The sequence below is a fragment of the Hypomesus nipponensis genome, chromosome 22 (genome assembly GCF_054491055.1).
Source record: "Hypomesus nipponensis isolate SF chromosome 22, ASM5449105v1, whole genome shotgun sequence".
In the NCBI taxonomy this organism is placed as follows: Eukaryota; Metazoa; Chordata; class Actinopteri; order Osmeriformes; family Osmeridae; genus Hypomesus; species Hypomesus nipponensis.
This window is the reverse complement of record NC_140382.1, coordinates 4,288,345-4,304,338: the sequence shown is the minus strand read 5'-3', so window position 1 is coordinate 4,304,338 and position 15,994 is coordinate 4,288,345. Positions and strand designations below refer to the sequence as shown.

General features: G+C 44.4%; 2 protein-coding genes across 3 annotated transcripts; one reads left to right on the top strand and one right to left on the bottom strand.

The window, feature by feature from the left end:
- The first annotated feature begins 4,847 nt into the window (after positions 1–4,847).
- Positions 4,848–9,660, top strand: fut7 (fucosyltransferase 7 (alpha (1,3) fucosyltransferase)). 2 transcript variants are annotated; one of them, XM_084686781.1, is made up of 3 exons: positions 4,848–5,597; positions 5,771–5,820; positions 6,365–9,660. In XM_084686781.1, exons 2-3 carry the CDS (start codon positions 5,802–5,804, stop codon positions 7,456–7,458), a joined length of 1,113 nt encoding a protein of 370 aa, XP_084542907.1. In that variant the 5' UTR covers positions 4,848–5,597; positions 5,771–5,801; the 3' UTR covers positions 7,459–9,660. The 2 variants fall into 2 exon arrangements, with proteins under 2 accessions (XP_084542907.1, XP_084542906.1); XM_084686780.1 differs by lacking the exon at positions 4,848–5,597 and having other exon boundaries at positions 5,613–5,820.
- A 972-nt stretch (positions 9,661–10,632) lies between these two features.
- pou5f3 (POU domain, class 5, transcription factor 3) lies at positions 10,633–13,138 on the bottom strand. Its single transcript, XM_084686779.1, is given in 6 exon segments — positions 10,633–10,917; positions 11,094–11,258; positions 11,620–11,750; positions 11,980–12,091; positions 12,185–12,720; positions 12,723–13,138. Coding segments are annotated over 6 exon segments (1,422 nt in total). The 5' UTR covers positions 12,943–13,138; the 3' UTR covers positions 10,633–10,659.
- Between the last annotated feature and the right edge of the window lie 2,856 nt (positions 13,139–15,994).

Sequence of the window (15,994 nt, the reverse complement as noted above, 5' to 3'; positions counted from 1 at the left end):
AAACCGGCAGAATTCAGTGCACTGAAAGTACCCGGATGGCACACTGCAAACGGTCCAAAAAAACAGTGTACAATGATGGACACTACTCGCCCTAAACGGACGCCATCTTGGCTACGTAGCGGAAGAGGAGGAGGCTTTTCGGCAGCTTTTTCCACTTGGGGTGGAGAAGCGCGTTCATTTTGGCAGGTTTTGCGGGTGTCGCGAGCAGATTTGCGTCCGTCACTTCCGCCAAGTGTTTAACGTAAGTGTTCCATTTCAGACAGCACTTATCAGCGACGGAGTGCACTGAATATGTAAGTGCACTGTTTTGCAGTGCACTGTATTGCAGTGTTTACTTCGTAAAGTGCGCGGTAGTAGACACAGCCCATAACTCTATGGTCCATCGTTGTACACTGTTTTTTTTGCGCCATCCGGGTACTTTCAGTGCACTGAATTCTGCTGGTTTTGTGAGTGAAGCGCCCTGAAGTACTGAAAGTCAGTGCTCGAAGTGCACAAGTGCGCGGTAGTAGACACAGCCTAAATGTGGTGTGAGCTATAATAGTGACACTGTCTGGGCACCAGGGGGCAGTAGTGGAGACAAACATGTCGCGACGAGGACAGCAAGCTGCCGGGAAACGTGGGTCAGAACGGAATGACCCTCCATCCTTCGAGTCACAAGACTGAGAAAAGTAGATAACGCCTGGGACACACTGGCTGCGAAGCGCCTGCAACGCGTGCAGACATAGTCGACCGAGGGAGAACCCCCAGGTCAATTTCTAAAATCAGCGAGAAATTCAAGCAGATGGAGGACATCAAATTAATTCTCGAATTCTTCGCAGCCTGTGTCCCAGGCATATATGCACTGGCTGAAGATTGTGAAGATGGGGCACTGCACGAAAAACTGTTGAGAGACTGGATCATAGTAGGCATTAGAGACAATGTGCTTTCACAGAAAAAGCAGATGGAGAGCAGGCTGGATCTGGCTAAAGCCATTAATATGGTCCGACAAGCAGAGGACATTAAACGGCAACAATCAGATCAAAGATGCTACTCATGCAATTAAAACTACAGTGGATGTCGTGCACACTAGGACAGCAAAACAGGAAGCCTGGAAAGATAACAGATAGCCAGCCAAACAGTACAAAGAGAAGCACAAAGCACAATCAGGAGCAGAGGCTAGGTCATGCCCTAACTGTGGTAAGTCACACGCTAAATTCCAGTACCCAGCAAAGACAGCTGACTGCTACAACTGTGGTAAGAGAGGGCATTATGGCAAAGTGTGCTAGTCTACCAACAGTGTGAGTACTATCACAGAAGATGACGACATACTCCTGGGAACTGTTGATGCAGGAGAACCAGCATGGACAGAAGACTTACAAGTAGGGCATACTAATGTGAGGTTCAAGGTTCATACAGGGGCCAACGTTACTGTCATACCAGAGCAGGTGTACATCCAGATATGCAGAGGCACCGCATACAACCTCACCCCAGGTAAAAAAGTACTGTTTGGGCCAGGCCGTGTACCTCTCTCTGTAGTGGGGGTAGCCAGAGAGGTACTGAAGAGTGGTGATAAACGCACAACAGAGGACATTTATGTAGTGAAGCACCTGAACACAGCTCTGCTGAGTAGACCTGCCTCAGTTAGCCTCAGACCGGTAGCCAGAGTAGATAGCATCGACTTGGACTCTGTAAAACAACAAAACCCAAAGCTGTGCTGTGGGTTAGGTTTAGTACAACAGCAGTACACAATTAAGCTCAGACCAGATGCCACGCCCGTGTCTTTGAAAGTGCCTCGCCATATCCCATTGGCCTTGATGGGAAAATTAAAGCAGGAACTTCAGCGCATTTAGCACTTAGGAGTCATTAGCCGGATAGAGCAGCAAACAGAATCTGTGTAGACCTCTCTCCCGTCAACGAAGCCATGTGCAGGGAAAAGTTTCTCCTTCTGTCTGTGGACCAGACGCTAGGCATGCTGTCTGGTGCAAAGATATTCACAAAACTGGATGCCAACATGGGGTTTTGGCAGATCCCATTATCAAAAGACTGTGCCCACCACTTTTATCACCCCATTCAAGCGCTACTAACTTCTTCAACCGCTTACCATTTGGTAAGCCTCAGCTCCAGAACATTTTCAAAACCGGATGGTGATGGAAGTGACAGAAGGATCCTTATATGGGGTTCAACAGAGGCAGAACACGACGCACAGGTGCATGCGGTTCTGCAGAGGGCACAGGCGGCTGGCATCACATGGAACACAGCCAAGTCGGAGTTCAGCAAAACCAAGGTGGCATTCCTCGGACACATCATCTCGGCAGAAGGGATAAGCCCAGATCCAGAGAAGACACGTGGCATACGTGCGATGCATCTGCCACGCAATGTCAGTGAGCTCAAGAGCTTTCTGGGCATGGTGAATCAACTCGGCAAGTTTGTGCCCAACCTAGCTGAAAAGGATAAAGCTCTGAGAGACCTGCTGTCCAAATTCCCATGTGGTATTTGGGGCCTGATCAGCAGACGGCATTCACCAGCCTCAAATAAGAGTTAGCTACCACTCCGGTCCTGCAGTTATATGACCCAAACAAAGACCTTAAAATCTCAGCCGATGCCTTGTCGTATGGGCTGGGCCGTGTGCTCTTTGGGAACTGCCAGGGGACTTGGGCACCGGTGGCATATGCGTCCAGGGCGCTCACAAGCACGGAGCAGCGCTATGCACAGGTGGAGAAAGAAGCACTGGCCCTGAATTGGGGATGTGAAAGAGTCAGTGACTTCATCATCGGTCTCCATTTGGAGACCCGGAGACAGACCACAAACCCCTTGTGAGCCTGCTGGGTGGACAAGCATTGGATTCCGACCTTGTGCCCATGTCGGCAGACAACAGCAGTTAAACACAAGAGCATGCTGCAGGGGTTGACCAGCAGGATACTTCACCAGACACTGGTCAGGTGTCTCCGGAGGGGCCTCAGGGCGCTCCCCAAAGTGTGAGAACCAGGTCTGGCAGGTCAATCACAAAGCCAGATAGTCTGGATCTGTGAGTCCGCAAAAGGGGGAAAAAATGAGGGTTTAAAGGGAGGTTGAATCCTGTTGTGTGTTAACTGTCTAGGGTGACTACTTTGTGTTCATTCGTAGCTTAAGGAGGTCTCAATGAGTTAATGTTCTTTAATGTTATCTGGTCTCAATGAGAGTTCACAGGATACAAGAGTGGGAAATAGTACAGTAAAGAAATGTGTTATGATGTAGGTCACAGTCTATTGCTTTTAAGAAAGTGAAATGTGGTGTGATCTATAATAGTGTGACACTGTCTGGGCACCAGGGGGCAGGAGTGGGGACAGTTCCGGTTGTGATTAAAAGATAAGCCATGTCAATCTACCCTACTGCGTCCTTATTCCATATCTTACCGTTTCTTACAATAGCTATGATACTTTTTTCAATACCTTTAACAAGTTTCCTAAACTCTTGAAACAGTTAGCACAACATTCGCCTGTGTCGGCTATACAATTAACACATTTATTGTTGCTTTGACACAAAATGCATAGAGTCAACAAAAATGTAAAATGCTTGAACTTTTTTTACACACAAGTTCAACCAAGACCAAAACAAAAAAAATGTAGGGACTAATTTAGCAATGCTTTCACACTATATGTCAGAACAGATAACATCATGTTCAAAACTTAACTTATTGGCTAAAGTCAAAGTGAACAGCTAAAGTCAAAGTGAACAGCTGCAGCTATTGCTACTGGGAAAAAGCTGGTTGAAGTTATGCAAATACTGTAGATCACAGCTGATTCCCAACTAGGAAACACTCAGATGTTGAGGTTATTTCAGTCACATGGCCATATGGTACATATAAAGAGGGCTTCTTTGGGATGATCTTGTGTGGAAAAAAACAATATAGAGAAGCTCGGAGAAAGAAAGAATAGTTATGCACGAGGGAAGAGGAAGACCAGGAAGAGGAAGTACCAGGCCAAGGGAGAGGAGTGGGACAAGGGAGAGGCAGAGGAGTTAGAATGTGTGGTGGCGCTCAGAGAAGGGCCAGAGCTTGGGTAATACTGTAAATGGAAGTTATATTGCATATTTCTTACAGTAAGTCCTGTTGCAAAAATTGCTTTACTTCAGCAATTATGTTTCTGTCTTCTTTTTTTCAATACAGTAAACGTACAATCTATAAAGCTACTCTGACATTTTTTGTTCTGAATTTATGCAGCAAAAGAAAAAAAATCATGCATTTACATAACCCCACAAAACAAAAATGTAGAGAGGCTTTGAAAGAAACTGCATTGGAAACACAATCTACAATCCATATATTGTGAGACCTGACACATACCTGGCTAAATTAATGCAAATTCTTTAATTCCATCTGATGTTAGTGTTTTTTACGACATTGTGCTATGATTGACTAAATGTCCCTGTGAAAAGAGAACATGTGTTAGTGTTTGGTAGACATGGTGTCATGTTTAGTGTATTTTTGTGTTATGACAATTAGTGTTTGAGTTTAGTTTACAATGTGTGATTTAGAGAATGAAATTAACAGTTTAGCCAGTTGTGTGTGGTAGGTGTGTTGGTGCGTTAAGAGTTTAGAAAACGTGTTTAAGGTATTGAAAAAACTGTCATAGCAATTGTAAAAAACTGTAACAGAAATATATTTTAGTGCTGCGGTTGTAAGAACACTCCATTACCCAAAGTCAACACTGTGGAGTGCTTCCACTTCCTGGGCACTATCCTCTCCCACACCTCAGTGGCGTGCGGGGGGCGTTTATATTTTATAGCTCTGCCAGTATTTTGTTGTACATTTTTCTACATTGTACAATGTTGTTTACTGTATGCACTCTGAAATAATATTTCTCATTCCTTAAAATTAGACAATGGACACGTGCAAAGGGATAGCAGTGGCAGGGCACATGTGGGGGAGTGATGGCACCATGCAGCTGTACACAAATAACGTATCCCTCATGAAGATTTTTATGAAACCCATGTCTAAAGAGCTTGGACATTGAAGAAATGTTGACTCTTGAGGCTTTATCCTTTCCAGTCGAGACAACCCGATTTGCACAACAATGTCAGTCCGTTTTTGGTCCCATGCTGGGGAGAACAGTTTCCCATGCAACACATAATGACTGTGGGTGTAATTGGCTTGCACCTAACATATACAGGAAATCAAACGTCACAGGCTCTTGCAGTTGTTTACCAAACTGATGCATTAGCGGACATAGATTTTATTGCTGCGGTTGTAAGAACACTCCCTTACCCAGAGTTCCAATCATTTCCTGTAATTCCCTTCATCATTGCTTTCTCCGTCATTAAAATCACAATCTCTAGAACCGTGATTTCAACTAATGGTTATTATGGCAGAAGATGACAAGGATCATTTGATGGGAAAACCAAAAAGAGGAGGGAGGTTAGATGAGGTTAGCTGTTAGATGAGGAGGTAACAAAATAGAAGTACAGGAAAGGGTTTATCGGTTGCACAATGGATTTTGTAATAGAATCCCCAAATATGGCCAAAATATCTTAGGTTCATTTTAGGGCATTGCTATCTCTGGGAGTCTAGGCCACACCCCCTGGAGGGGGACGTGAGCAAGGATCATCTGCATCTCAGAATCTAGAGCTGCACCATCGGGTCTCAGGTCAGTTCATGCATATACATTTATGAGTTATCACTGTGTATGTGTGTGTGTGTGTTTGTCAGAATCTGTCTATGTTAAGACTGTTCTGCTTCGGTCCTTTGTTAAATCCACTGGTGGTCGAGGTTTTTCATGGAAACATGCCAACCCAGATTGCTTTCTCTTTCACGTTACAGTACATTACTGGTGTGACAAATACTCTGGAATATGGAATTACACTTAACAGGTAAGGAATTGTAACTTTGTACATCTCTGTCTTTGTTTTTATGTCTTTGTTATATGCCATGAAAATCAAGGCCGAAAAGAAAGGACTAGAAGTTCTATCAGTATTGCAGTGGTTATTGCTAAGGAACTATTTGTATTTTACAAGACACAATGCAACCACAACATCTTCTTATTTATAACATAACTTAATTCCATAGATAATACAATACAGCCTTTTGTACAATTGTAACAGTCTGTGTTTTCTACTAGCTTATGCTACACTTAGGTCTGTTATTTAATTTTTTATAAGAATATTTATAGAATATTATATGTTTGTCTAGCGTTAAACCATGTTTTATAATGTAAGGGAATTTAATCTGGATGTCTAAACTATCCCTTTCTTTGTGTTTTTGGCAAATATTACAAATGCATGCCATTAAGTTATCAAAATTAGATTTACCCATGAGACAAACAAATGTAATAAATATATATGTTTTTTAAGCTTTCTTAACCAAAGCTTTTGTTTTTGGCTTTTTTGCTTCTTCCCATCTCTCCATCACGAGAAGAAAAAGCCGCCTGCGTGGAGAAACGTTCATTTTGTCACAAGAAGAAGCGTTTTGTGTTTATCTTCCTGCTCTTTCTTCTGCTCTTTCTGAGTCACCAGATCAGCAAGCTAGGTTGGTGGCAAGTAAAACCCCTATACAACAACCAAGACATCATCGGTAATGGAAGCCACTTTACCATCCTTGTGTGGTACTGGCCGTTTGGTGTCAGATATCCCCTGGAGGGGGACGTGTGCATGGACCAGTACCACATTCCAGACTGCCGTCTGATGGATCAGAGGAGCCTGTACCACCAGGCGAACGCTGTGATCTTCCACCACCGCGAACTGCATTTGAGACTCCAGGTCCTCCCCCTCGACTTGCTCCGCCCCCCACACCAGAAGTGGACCTGGCTCTCCCTGGAGTCCCCAGAGAATAGTGGAGACCTGAGTCACTACGGCAATGTGTTCAACTGGACCATGACGTACCGCCGTGACGCCGACATCCCCATACCCTACGGGGAGGTTATTAGGAAACAGGCTGTGAAGTCTAGTTCTGACAGCATAGAGGACTCCATTACACTGAATAAATCTACATTGGTCTGCTGGGTGGTCAGTAACTACAATGACCACCATAGGAGAAGCCAAGTGTACAAAGCCCTGATAAAGACCATCCCAGTAGAAGTGTACGGGAAATGGAACAAGAGGCCACTAGCCAATGACAACCTCCTGCCCACCATGTCACACTGTTACTTCTATCTCTCCTTTGAGAACTCTCTCTCCAAGGACTACATTACAGAGAAGCTCTGGCACAACGCCTATATGTCAGGGGCGGTGCCTGTGGTGTTAGGTGCATCATTTGAGGATTACAAGGCAGTGGCCCCACCCAACTCTTTCATCCATACTGATAATTTTACATCAGTGGAAGAGCTAGGGATTTACCTTCGAAATCTGTCTCAAAACCAATCGGAATACGCAAGTTATCTGGCTTGGAGACGGGACTATAAGGTGAAACGTTTAAACAGTTGGGTCGAAAGGTTCTGTAGGATCTGTTTATACCATTACAATGTGTCTGCACGGACAGTTTACCCAGATCTTGAAGCTTGGGTAAGAGGGTAACCGTTACCAAATCAGTTGCATCATTGTTGCACCAATGCTGCTTCAGCATTCCAAGTATTGTTCTTTGAATCTTTATTCAACTTCTTGTATTTCTTCCGTGACACCTGTCAGTGCCTTCAAATCTTCAGCTATTAAAACCGTTCAACTATCAAAAAATTCAGCAGTTTCAGCCTTTGACTGCTGAGACTTTTCAGCTTTCTACCTCTTCTGTTTGAATTAATATAAATCATTATTAATATTTTTTTACATGGTTTTCCAATTGACCGTTCCCGAAACTCCTCCCTAGAACGGCCCTCGTCCAATTGTACCTTAGCAACCGCTACTAAGAGAAGAAGGTCCGTCAAGCTTTGACTCAGAAGCAACATGGTTAAACGGTGTGCCTATGGGACGTGTCGATCTGACACTAGATATCCCAAAAGTTTAGAGGGAGGTGTGGTATTTTTTCTATTTACAAAGCCGAAGACTCAAGAGGGAAGGTGCCGGCGGTGGATAAAACAGTGTGGGAGACCCCACTCCCAACTTAATTTAGAGAACATCACCAAACATAAAGCATATGTCTGCTCCAAGGTACAGTAGCTACCTAGCGTTAAGGCTTAAGCTGCTAGCGAACGACATCTAAGATGTTAGTTGAGAGAACATCCCAATTCCCAAACAGTTATGGTTAATGTAAACTAGTATTATTACCACTACTAGTGCATAACTAGTGACTCCAACAAATTAGTTAATGTTAAAATCAAAATGTTAATGTCTGTAAAATTGCAAGCTGAGCTAGCCAACGAACGCCAGCAAGTTTCTAAGAGCTTAAAATACTGTATCAATGTTGAACAAAACGTCAATCCATTAAAACAAGCCATTATAAACTTATTTTATTTTGATTTTCGAAGAATTTTGTGAGTGGGCGACCTATTCCTGAGTATCCCAACCCTGTTCAAGTGCTGTTCAAGTGCCTGGCCAGACAAGGGCCAAGGCTACTTGAGACCTGTATGCATTGCTTTGGCTTCGATTTTTGTTGTTTCCCCTTCGTTGCTCATTTTAATATTTTGAATATATCCTTCCATTGCATATTGCAGTCCCTTCTGCCTGGATCTGGTAGATTTCGCAAAGGTATTACCCAAAAAATCCTCGCTCACACTGACAGTTGTAGCGCTTATCCCCGTTCTCGCCATGGCTTTGGGTTGACAGTTCCGGGAATTGTGTCGGACGTAGCAACAATAACTAAGGGGGCGTGGCCTGGGGAACGGTCAATTGAGCTTTTTTTTTCAAATTCTGTCAATCCTCTTTAACTTCTTCAACTTTCAAATCCTTCTTCTTCCTCAATCTTTCAGCTACAGCCACCATTTAAACTTTTTCATTTTGAAAAAACCCTAAACAATTTTGTTTGTTTTTAGCTTTTTGATATCTATTCAACTTTTTTCAATATCACTGTTTCATGAGTTTTTCAAACCGTTTGTTCAGAGCCCCACGAAAGCGAGACAAAGTCCAACTCTCGTCCCATAGTGACCAATGCAAATCTGTCAGAGATAGCAGAAGGTACACGTTTTTTAAACTGCCGGTAGTCGTATTTATGACCACAGACATAAGGACATCTATGGTTTCGGCAGAGTCTTGGGTCTCTGAAAATATCCTTACCCTACTACTTCTACAATTAACAGTTCAGCTATCAGCTTCTCCCGCATTGTATTTCTGCTCTTAGCATTGTTCGATGATGCAGTTCAGCTTCCACACTGCCTCGTGTGACTCACATTTTTGAAATTCATTTCAGGTTTCGGGTATTTTCTAATTTTTGTATTTTCAGCAATTTCAACAACAAAAAATTCAGCTTTCCAACGCATTTTCTTCAGGAAATGCACTCTAGTTTTTTTTTTTTTTTTTTTACATATTGTTTTTCCTTTATTGGCACACTTAGAATGAACTGAACATTTTGTAACCAAATACAGGAATTTACTTAATTTGAGTTCAACTGTCCCATCAATTTAAATGATCCAAGTCATAAGCAGCATGTTACTTTTTCTTCATCTTCTGAAGCATGTACGTAGGCCGACAGAAGCTGTAGCAGTATGGAAGGAGAAACTTGAGAAGTGATGCAAGAACAATATGACACCAGGTTTGAATGGAAATAAGAATTTAATTGCTAGGTGCAGAGTTACAGGTAACATTAATTCCCTTCAGATTGTGTCATGTCAATAAATTATCAGAATATTATTTCATACGTGTGCGGTTAGAGAAGAGGGATGAGGCTCACCAGCATAGATAAGGACATTTCCTGACCCCCAGTCACATGTACAACTGCACAGCACTAACTTAAATCAAACATTTATGGACGGTTTGGAAAGAGCAGCAAATCACACATTTAAAAAAAAAAAAAGAAAAAAAAAAAGTACCCCACAAGTTCACAGAACAAGTAACACTGGATCAGAGACAAAGCAGGACGACTGGTCTGATTGCTGGGAAGGAGGGGGGGGGGGGGCAGTACTCAATGCAGACATGTTCCTGTAGTTCACTCATCTCATAAGCACCCACATTTCTACATTCAAAATAAAATCTGTTAAAAAATAATGTGCCCAATATAGAAAATGTAAGAAGCTAGGATAAAATCAGACTTTTGTACCAAGTACCCCAACCTTGTCAAAAAGGTAGGAGTGGGGTTCCATCTGAACTGTAAACAATTTCCACAACCTGCATAACATTAGCAGGGACTGCATTGATAAGGCAAGACAAAAACATTTGATTAAAATAAGAAATACAAACTTTAGTTTTTAAAAATGGAGAACTTTGGACTCCATAAAACCACAACTTTGTGCAAACGCATCGTTTCATCAATCCATTGCCCCGCCCAGTCTACCTCCTCCCTCCCAGTCTCTGGAAGCTCCCCTGGGAGTCTCCAGTCACTGTTTAAACATTGGGCCGAGCTGTGGACGGCTTCAACATGGGCAACGCCACCAGGAAATGTCAGACGGAGCTTTTCTAACGATTACAACAGCAATCAATCACCATTTCATTACTGTCTCCAAAATAAGAGGTTGTTTTCAATTACAACCCTTTATGTTTGTCATTTCTTAAACCCCACGTCTTGTGGAGGTGGTATAAGGCACAGATCAGCTTGAGGAGTGAAGGTAGCCACTTCATGTGAAGTACAGGTGACCTGGCTGGGGAGGGGGGGGGGGTGAGGGGAGGGGTACAGCAGAGGACTGAAAGGCAGATTTAGCTGGTCAGGTGGCCCACCAACCCAGGGTGCAGGGCCTGCTTGAAGACGTCAGGTCGGTGAAGAGGGGCCATGTAGAGGGCAGGGGCTCCGTGATGGGTGTTGGGGTGGTATCCCTGCCCGGGCATAGGGGAGGGCACCATGTGCGGTGGTGGGGGAGGGCTCTGCTCGTAATACTGTCCTTCGCACTCCTCGTCGAAGGGAAGAGCCAGCCTCTTCCCCTTTTGTCGGCGGTTGCAGAACCACACGCGCACCACCTGTTAAAATTGAGCCAGGAAATGTGTACAGGAAGAGGCCCAGGAAATCCTTGACTCAAGATAACTTTTCTTTAAGGGCCCTGACATTCTGACATGCATGCTGTATATTATGGGACTTTACTAGTAACTTTACTAGTAAACTATGCATGTGGGTGGGGTGGGGGGGGAACACTCACGTCTCTCTCTAGACCCAGGTCGTCGGATATGTGCGTGATCTCCTGGGTGTTGGGTTTTGGACACTTGATGAAGTAGGACTCCAGTGCAGAGCGCACAGTCCCCTCCAGGCTGGTCCTCCTCTTTCTCTTCCGGGTGTCTACAAACACCCGCTCGATCTTGTACATCTGCAAAAACAAACAGGCCGTTCATGAGCAACCGTTTCCATGGTGTGTGTGGCACTTGACTTGATTCAGCCAAACATGAACATAGGGAAAGTATTTGATGTATTCATTTGCCCCAGAATCAGAGACGAGGGACATTGGCCTGCAAGGGGTGTTAGTATTGACCATCCACAAGAGGGAACCATTTCAGAATCAAGATGCCCCACTAGAAATGTGCCAAGTTCTCACCTAATCCTTTAGAAAACAATGAGCGCGATTTATCGAAGTAGCTATTTAGAACAACTTCAAAACCATAATTTCACAAAACCACAGTAGCGGGGTAGGGTTTGATTCAAACCAGGTCATTCATTATGGGTCGACTCACATCTTGTGGGTTGTCGGAGGTCTCTGCCTCGTTGAGCCACCGCTGGAGCAGGGGCTTCAGTTTACACATGTTCTTGAAGCTGAGCTGGAGGGCTTCAAAACGACAAATGGTTGTCTGGCTGAACATCTTGCCTGTACAGACAGAAGAGACTACATTACCTGTGGTACACACTAGGATTGGGCAGTCCTGAATTAATTATGAAAAGGGGAAAGGTGTAGACAAACTTTACTTATGCAAAGGTGAGGGGTTCGTTCAATTAAGCCGTAAGTAGGCACATGTAGAGCAGCATTTATGCCATACCAAAATACAAAGTAATTAAACATATCCCTTTGTCTAAATATGGATGATGTGAAAGCTTACCATAAAGATTTCCCAGGGCCAAGCCCACATCTGCTTGTGTGAAACCTAATGTTATACGCTTGTGTTTCAATTCCTTGGCAAACAGCTCCAACTCTTCAGTGGAGAGATTTTCCTTAAACAAAACAAAAATCGGTATATCCAATAACCAGTCAAAACATTTCTAAATCAACTGCATTGAACAAACAAAGGCAAAATCGTAACTCACCTCTTCTTCTGAGTCGCTGCAGCCGCCGCTGGAAGAACCGCTGCTACGAGTTGAGTTGGAGTTCTGAGTCGGTGTTGTTGGGACTGTCTGGCTTGCACTCCCGCTGAAGAATGCGTTCACGGGCAGTCCATTGCTTGGGGGAGATGGCGAAAGAGATGGGGACGAAGCAGATGATGTGGTGGCATTTTGACTACTGGTGCTGGCGGCCGTCATATGAGTAAAACCGGGCCAGAAAGACGGGTTCCATGGAGCCGAATAATACATCCCGTGAGTCATGGCGGAAGTTGGTGGGGTTTGATACTGTTGAATCTTTATATCGGTCGAGTACTCGTCATTCGCCTCCTTTTCTGTTTTTATCTCGGGCATCTTGATCTGCTCCCTGGTTTCGGCAATAGGTGGACTGTGGTTGGTTGGTTGTGTGACCGCAGCTGCCCCTGGTACTTGCCCTGTGTACTCGGAAGCGGCGAAGGGATACCAGTGTTTGGGTTGTCCAAAGTCCCCAGCCTGTGAGTCGGAGGCCCTGTAGTCACCACCGACGGGGGGAACGGGAAAAAACTTTGAGCGGCGGCCTGGGTAATTCCGTTATATGCCGCTTTGTTGAAGATGAGAGTCGGGTCTTGCAGCACACCGTGTGGTATCTGGAGCGACGAGCCGCCCAATCCTTCTTGAGCCAAGGCCTGTGAGTACATAGTAGCCCGGCTGAAGTCGTAAGGTCTGCTGTTGCACTCAGAGTTGGAGGTCTGGGATCGGTCAGACATGGTCACGGTCGCCTAGAGTTGCACAAATTGATAGTAATCCCGACTGCGTCTGCTGGCGACAGTCTAATCGTCCATGGCAAAGTTCTGGAAAATGTTGGAACTTTTAAGCAACCTAGTGATATCAAAAAACTAGTTAGCCAAAATGAATCACTCTCCGAGCAATTCGTTGAGGCGTGAAAAACAACCCGTTACGGGTTGGTCTTTACTCTGTTCTCAAGACAATCCTCCAGAAATGCAAGCTAACTTCAACTATTAGAGTTCACCACCACTTACTCAACCTCACCTTCAAGATCAAATGCTCTTCTTTGGACTCCGGTTCCCGGATCCACAGGTTTTCCTAATCAGTCGATGCTCGTGCTGGAGGACGGAATGTTAATTGTCTCCTCTCCTATTGGCCACACAGCTAATTACGTACAGCTGATAGTGAATTTGTGAATGAACTTGATGTTTTTTCTATTCCAACGTAGCACGTAAGAAAATTCGGGGCGTCTACTAGACTGACTATTGGCTCCTGGTAAAGAAGTTTCAGGTCACCGTGGACATTGTTTACAATGTTTAATTAATAGATTTGCAGTTCACACTCCCAAATTAAAATAACCAAGCCCAACAGACAGTAGGCTATAAAGTGTTAATTCTGATGGAAAATGATCACAAAATATCTCATTTAGGTGAAATGTTGATCTGCATGTTTACATTGTGAAGGGTTGGAGTTGCTCTCACAAACCTGAAAAAGCTGTTGTTGAAAATACGTATGTAGGCACCCCATACGTGAATCATTAGGCTATGCTTACTTTGTTTAAATTATTCACTTTTAACGACTTGTCCTTGATATTAAAATGTGATGTTATTTAAGTCTGGGTAAAGGATAGGCCTATAGCTATGCATTCGAGATTTAGGACTAACATTAGCCTACACAATTGGGGACGTAAAGAAAACCAAAACATAGCCTAACATTACATTCATATTGCATAGAGTAGCCTATTTAATGTGTTGCTAAAATATTTTTGCGTTTAAATTGTAAAAGCCTATTATATCCTTGGAATATTTTGTTGGACTGACTCAATTACAATGTTAGATTTGATTGAGCAATAATATCCTACATTGTTTAGGTTTTATCTATCTCCCTGGAAGTGAACTGGTAACTTTTTAGTTTAAGGCATGTAGGCTGCAGTGGAAAATACGTAGCATACGCCCAAAGCAAATGCCATGTTTTAGCCTATAGAAATTTGAGACAACGCAAAGGAAATACATAAAATGGTTCCAGGCATTCAGGTGACCTTCCACCATTCACCCTTGATCGGTGGCTATTCAAAGGCGTGGATGGCCGTCGCACCGATACAGATGCGCACCCCCAGAGCGAGTCGTTGGCTACAGATTGTGGCAGGAAGACGCGCTGCAGGAAGGGCGTGGGGGTGTCATTGTACGGCTTGCCCCCGGCGCACCCCGCAGCTTTCAGACCCCGAGTTGCGATGGTCGACCATTAGCTTCTTTTCAGACGCGAACAATAAGTCTCATCCCTTTGATTTCGCCACCCCCCACACACACACACCTCCTCCTCTGAATCAAACAGTCAAAGTTTCACTAAAATCCAGACGCGATAGCTGTTTGACAGGCGTAATCTTAAAACGCAGTGAGTCATAAAATGGTTTGAAATGTGTAGCCAGCTGTGTCATCACCGTTCATGTCATAACAAATATTGCCTGATGGGATCTTTATATTGTATGTATTCCACAGCATGTTCCGATCTTACTATGCCTTCTCATTCGACCTACCTGTAGACATTCATCTTCAAACGCACTTTTGCTCACCACCTAAACTAGGGACTCTGCAGCCCCTTCTGTGCTCGCTTGCCCAGGAGAGAGAGTGGGCTTGGTATGACCACAGGGACTCCTCAATGGCTTAAAGGACATCAAACTCCAGCCACAAGCATTGTCCTGCACTCTGTACTTGGATGGGAGTGGGGTGGGGTGGTGTGGGGTGATGAATTGTCATGCTAAACACTCACAGGGGAAAGTGGGACGAGGTACAAGGCTTCAGAGATGGAGAGAGAAGGAGTGAGAGGAAGGGGGGAGGATTTGATACAGTGAGGGGGACACTGTCGGGAGTGTGGGTGTGTGTTTGTGTGTGTGTGTGTGTGCATGGGGGGTGGGGGTGTCAGTGGATTAGCCTGAAAAGCTCCCAGATGTCTTTTTTCAGATCTTGTCTTGCTCCTTTCAAGTGAACTCTTCTTCGTCCTCAACCCCCCCCCCCCCCCCACCGCTAGCTGTAGGAGCACTGGCCTTCTGCAGATAAAGGCAGCATCTGCCTGCCCACTTCTATCTATCTGTCTGCCTGCTTGCCTGCCTGCCTGCCTGTCTGCCTGCCTGACTGACTGCCTGTGAATCTATTCCGTCATTCCGTTGGATTGGACTGCATAAACGAATAAACAAATGAGAACCTCCCCCTCCAGTAGACAGATAGGTACTCTATTCATCCATCCAACAGGGAACAATAGCAGTGTATGGAGAATAACATGCCCTTTATTAGTTCATGTAAGAATTAAAAGCCTACATTTTTGCCTTGGACCATAGGTGGTCAAATGGTTGACATTTGGGTTGTAGTACAATGGATGCCAGACACAGGCTTTCCAAAAATGTAACATGTACTGATATGAGCCAGTATATTATATTATTAAATATCAACAAATTCAAAATGTGTATGTTTGGTTATGGTGTTGTTTTGCCAGGGACTGAAACTGTCCCGCCTCCACTCGTCCTCCACTTTAGGCTCGAGTGGTATACAGGTTCCATGGGTTCTGTCTGTGTCTCTCTGTTATCACCACTCTTGTGGTTGATACCTCTTATCTGCTGTAAGCCTCCCCCCCAAACAAGTCTGATGGCTTTTTGATTTTCTACCTAATGGCCCTGCCTTTGACACCCTGCATACCCCCCCCCCCCACACACACACACACACACACACCGCCCGCTCAGTGCTAGCCAATGGCTGCTTTTCCTTCCACCGTAACTGAGACAATGGGTTTTAACGGCCCTGGTCAGACTACTCAATAGGGACA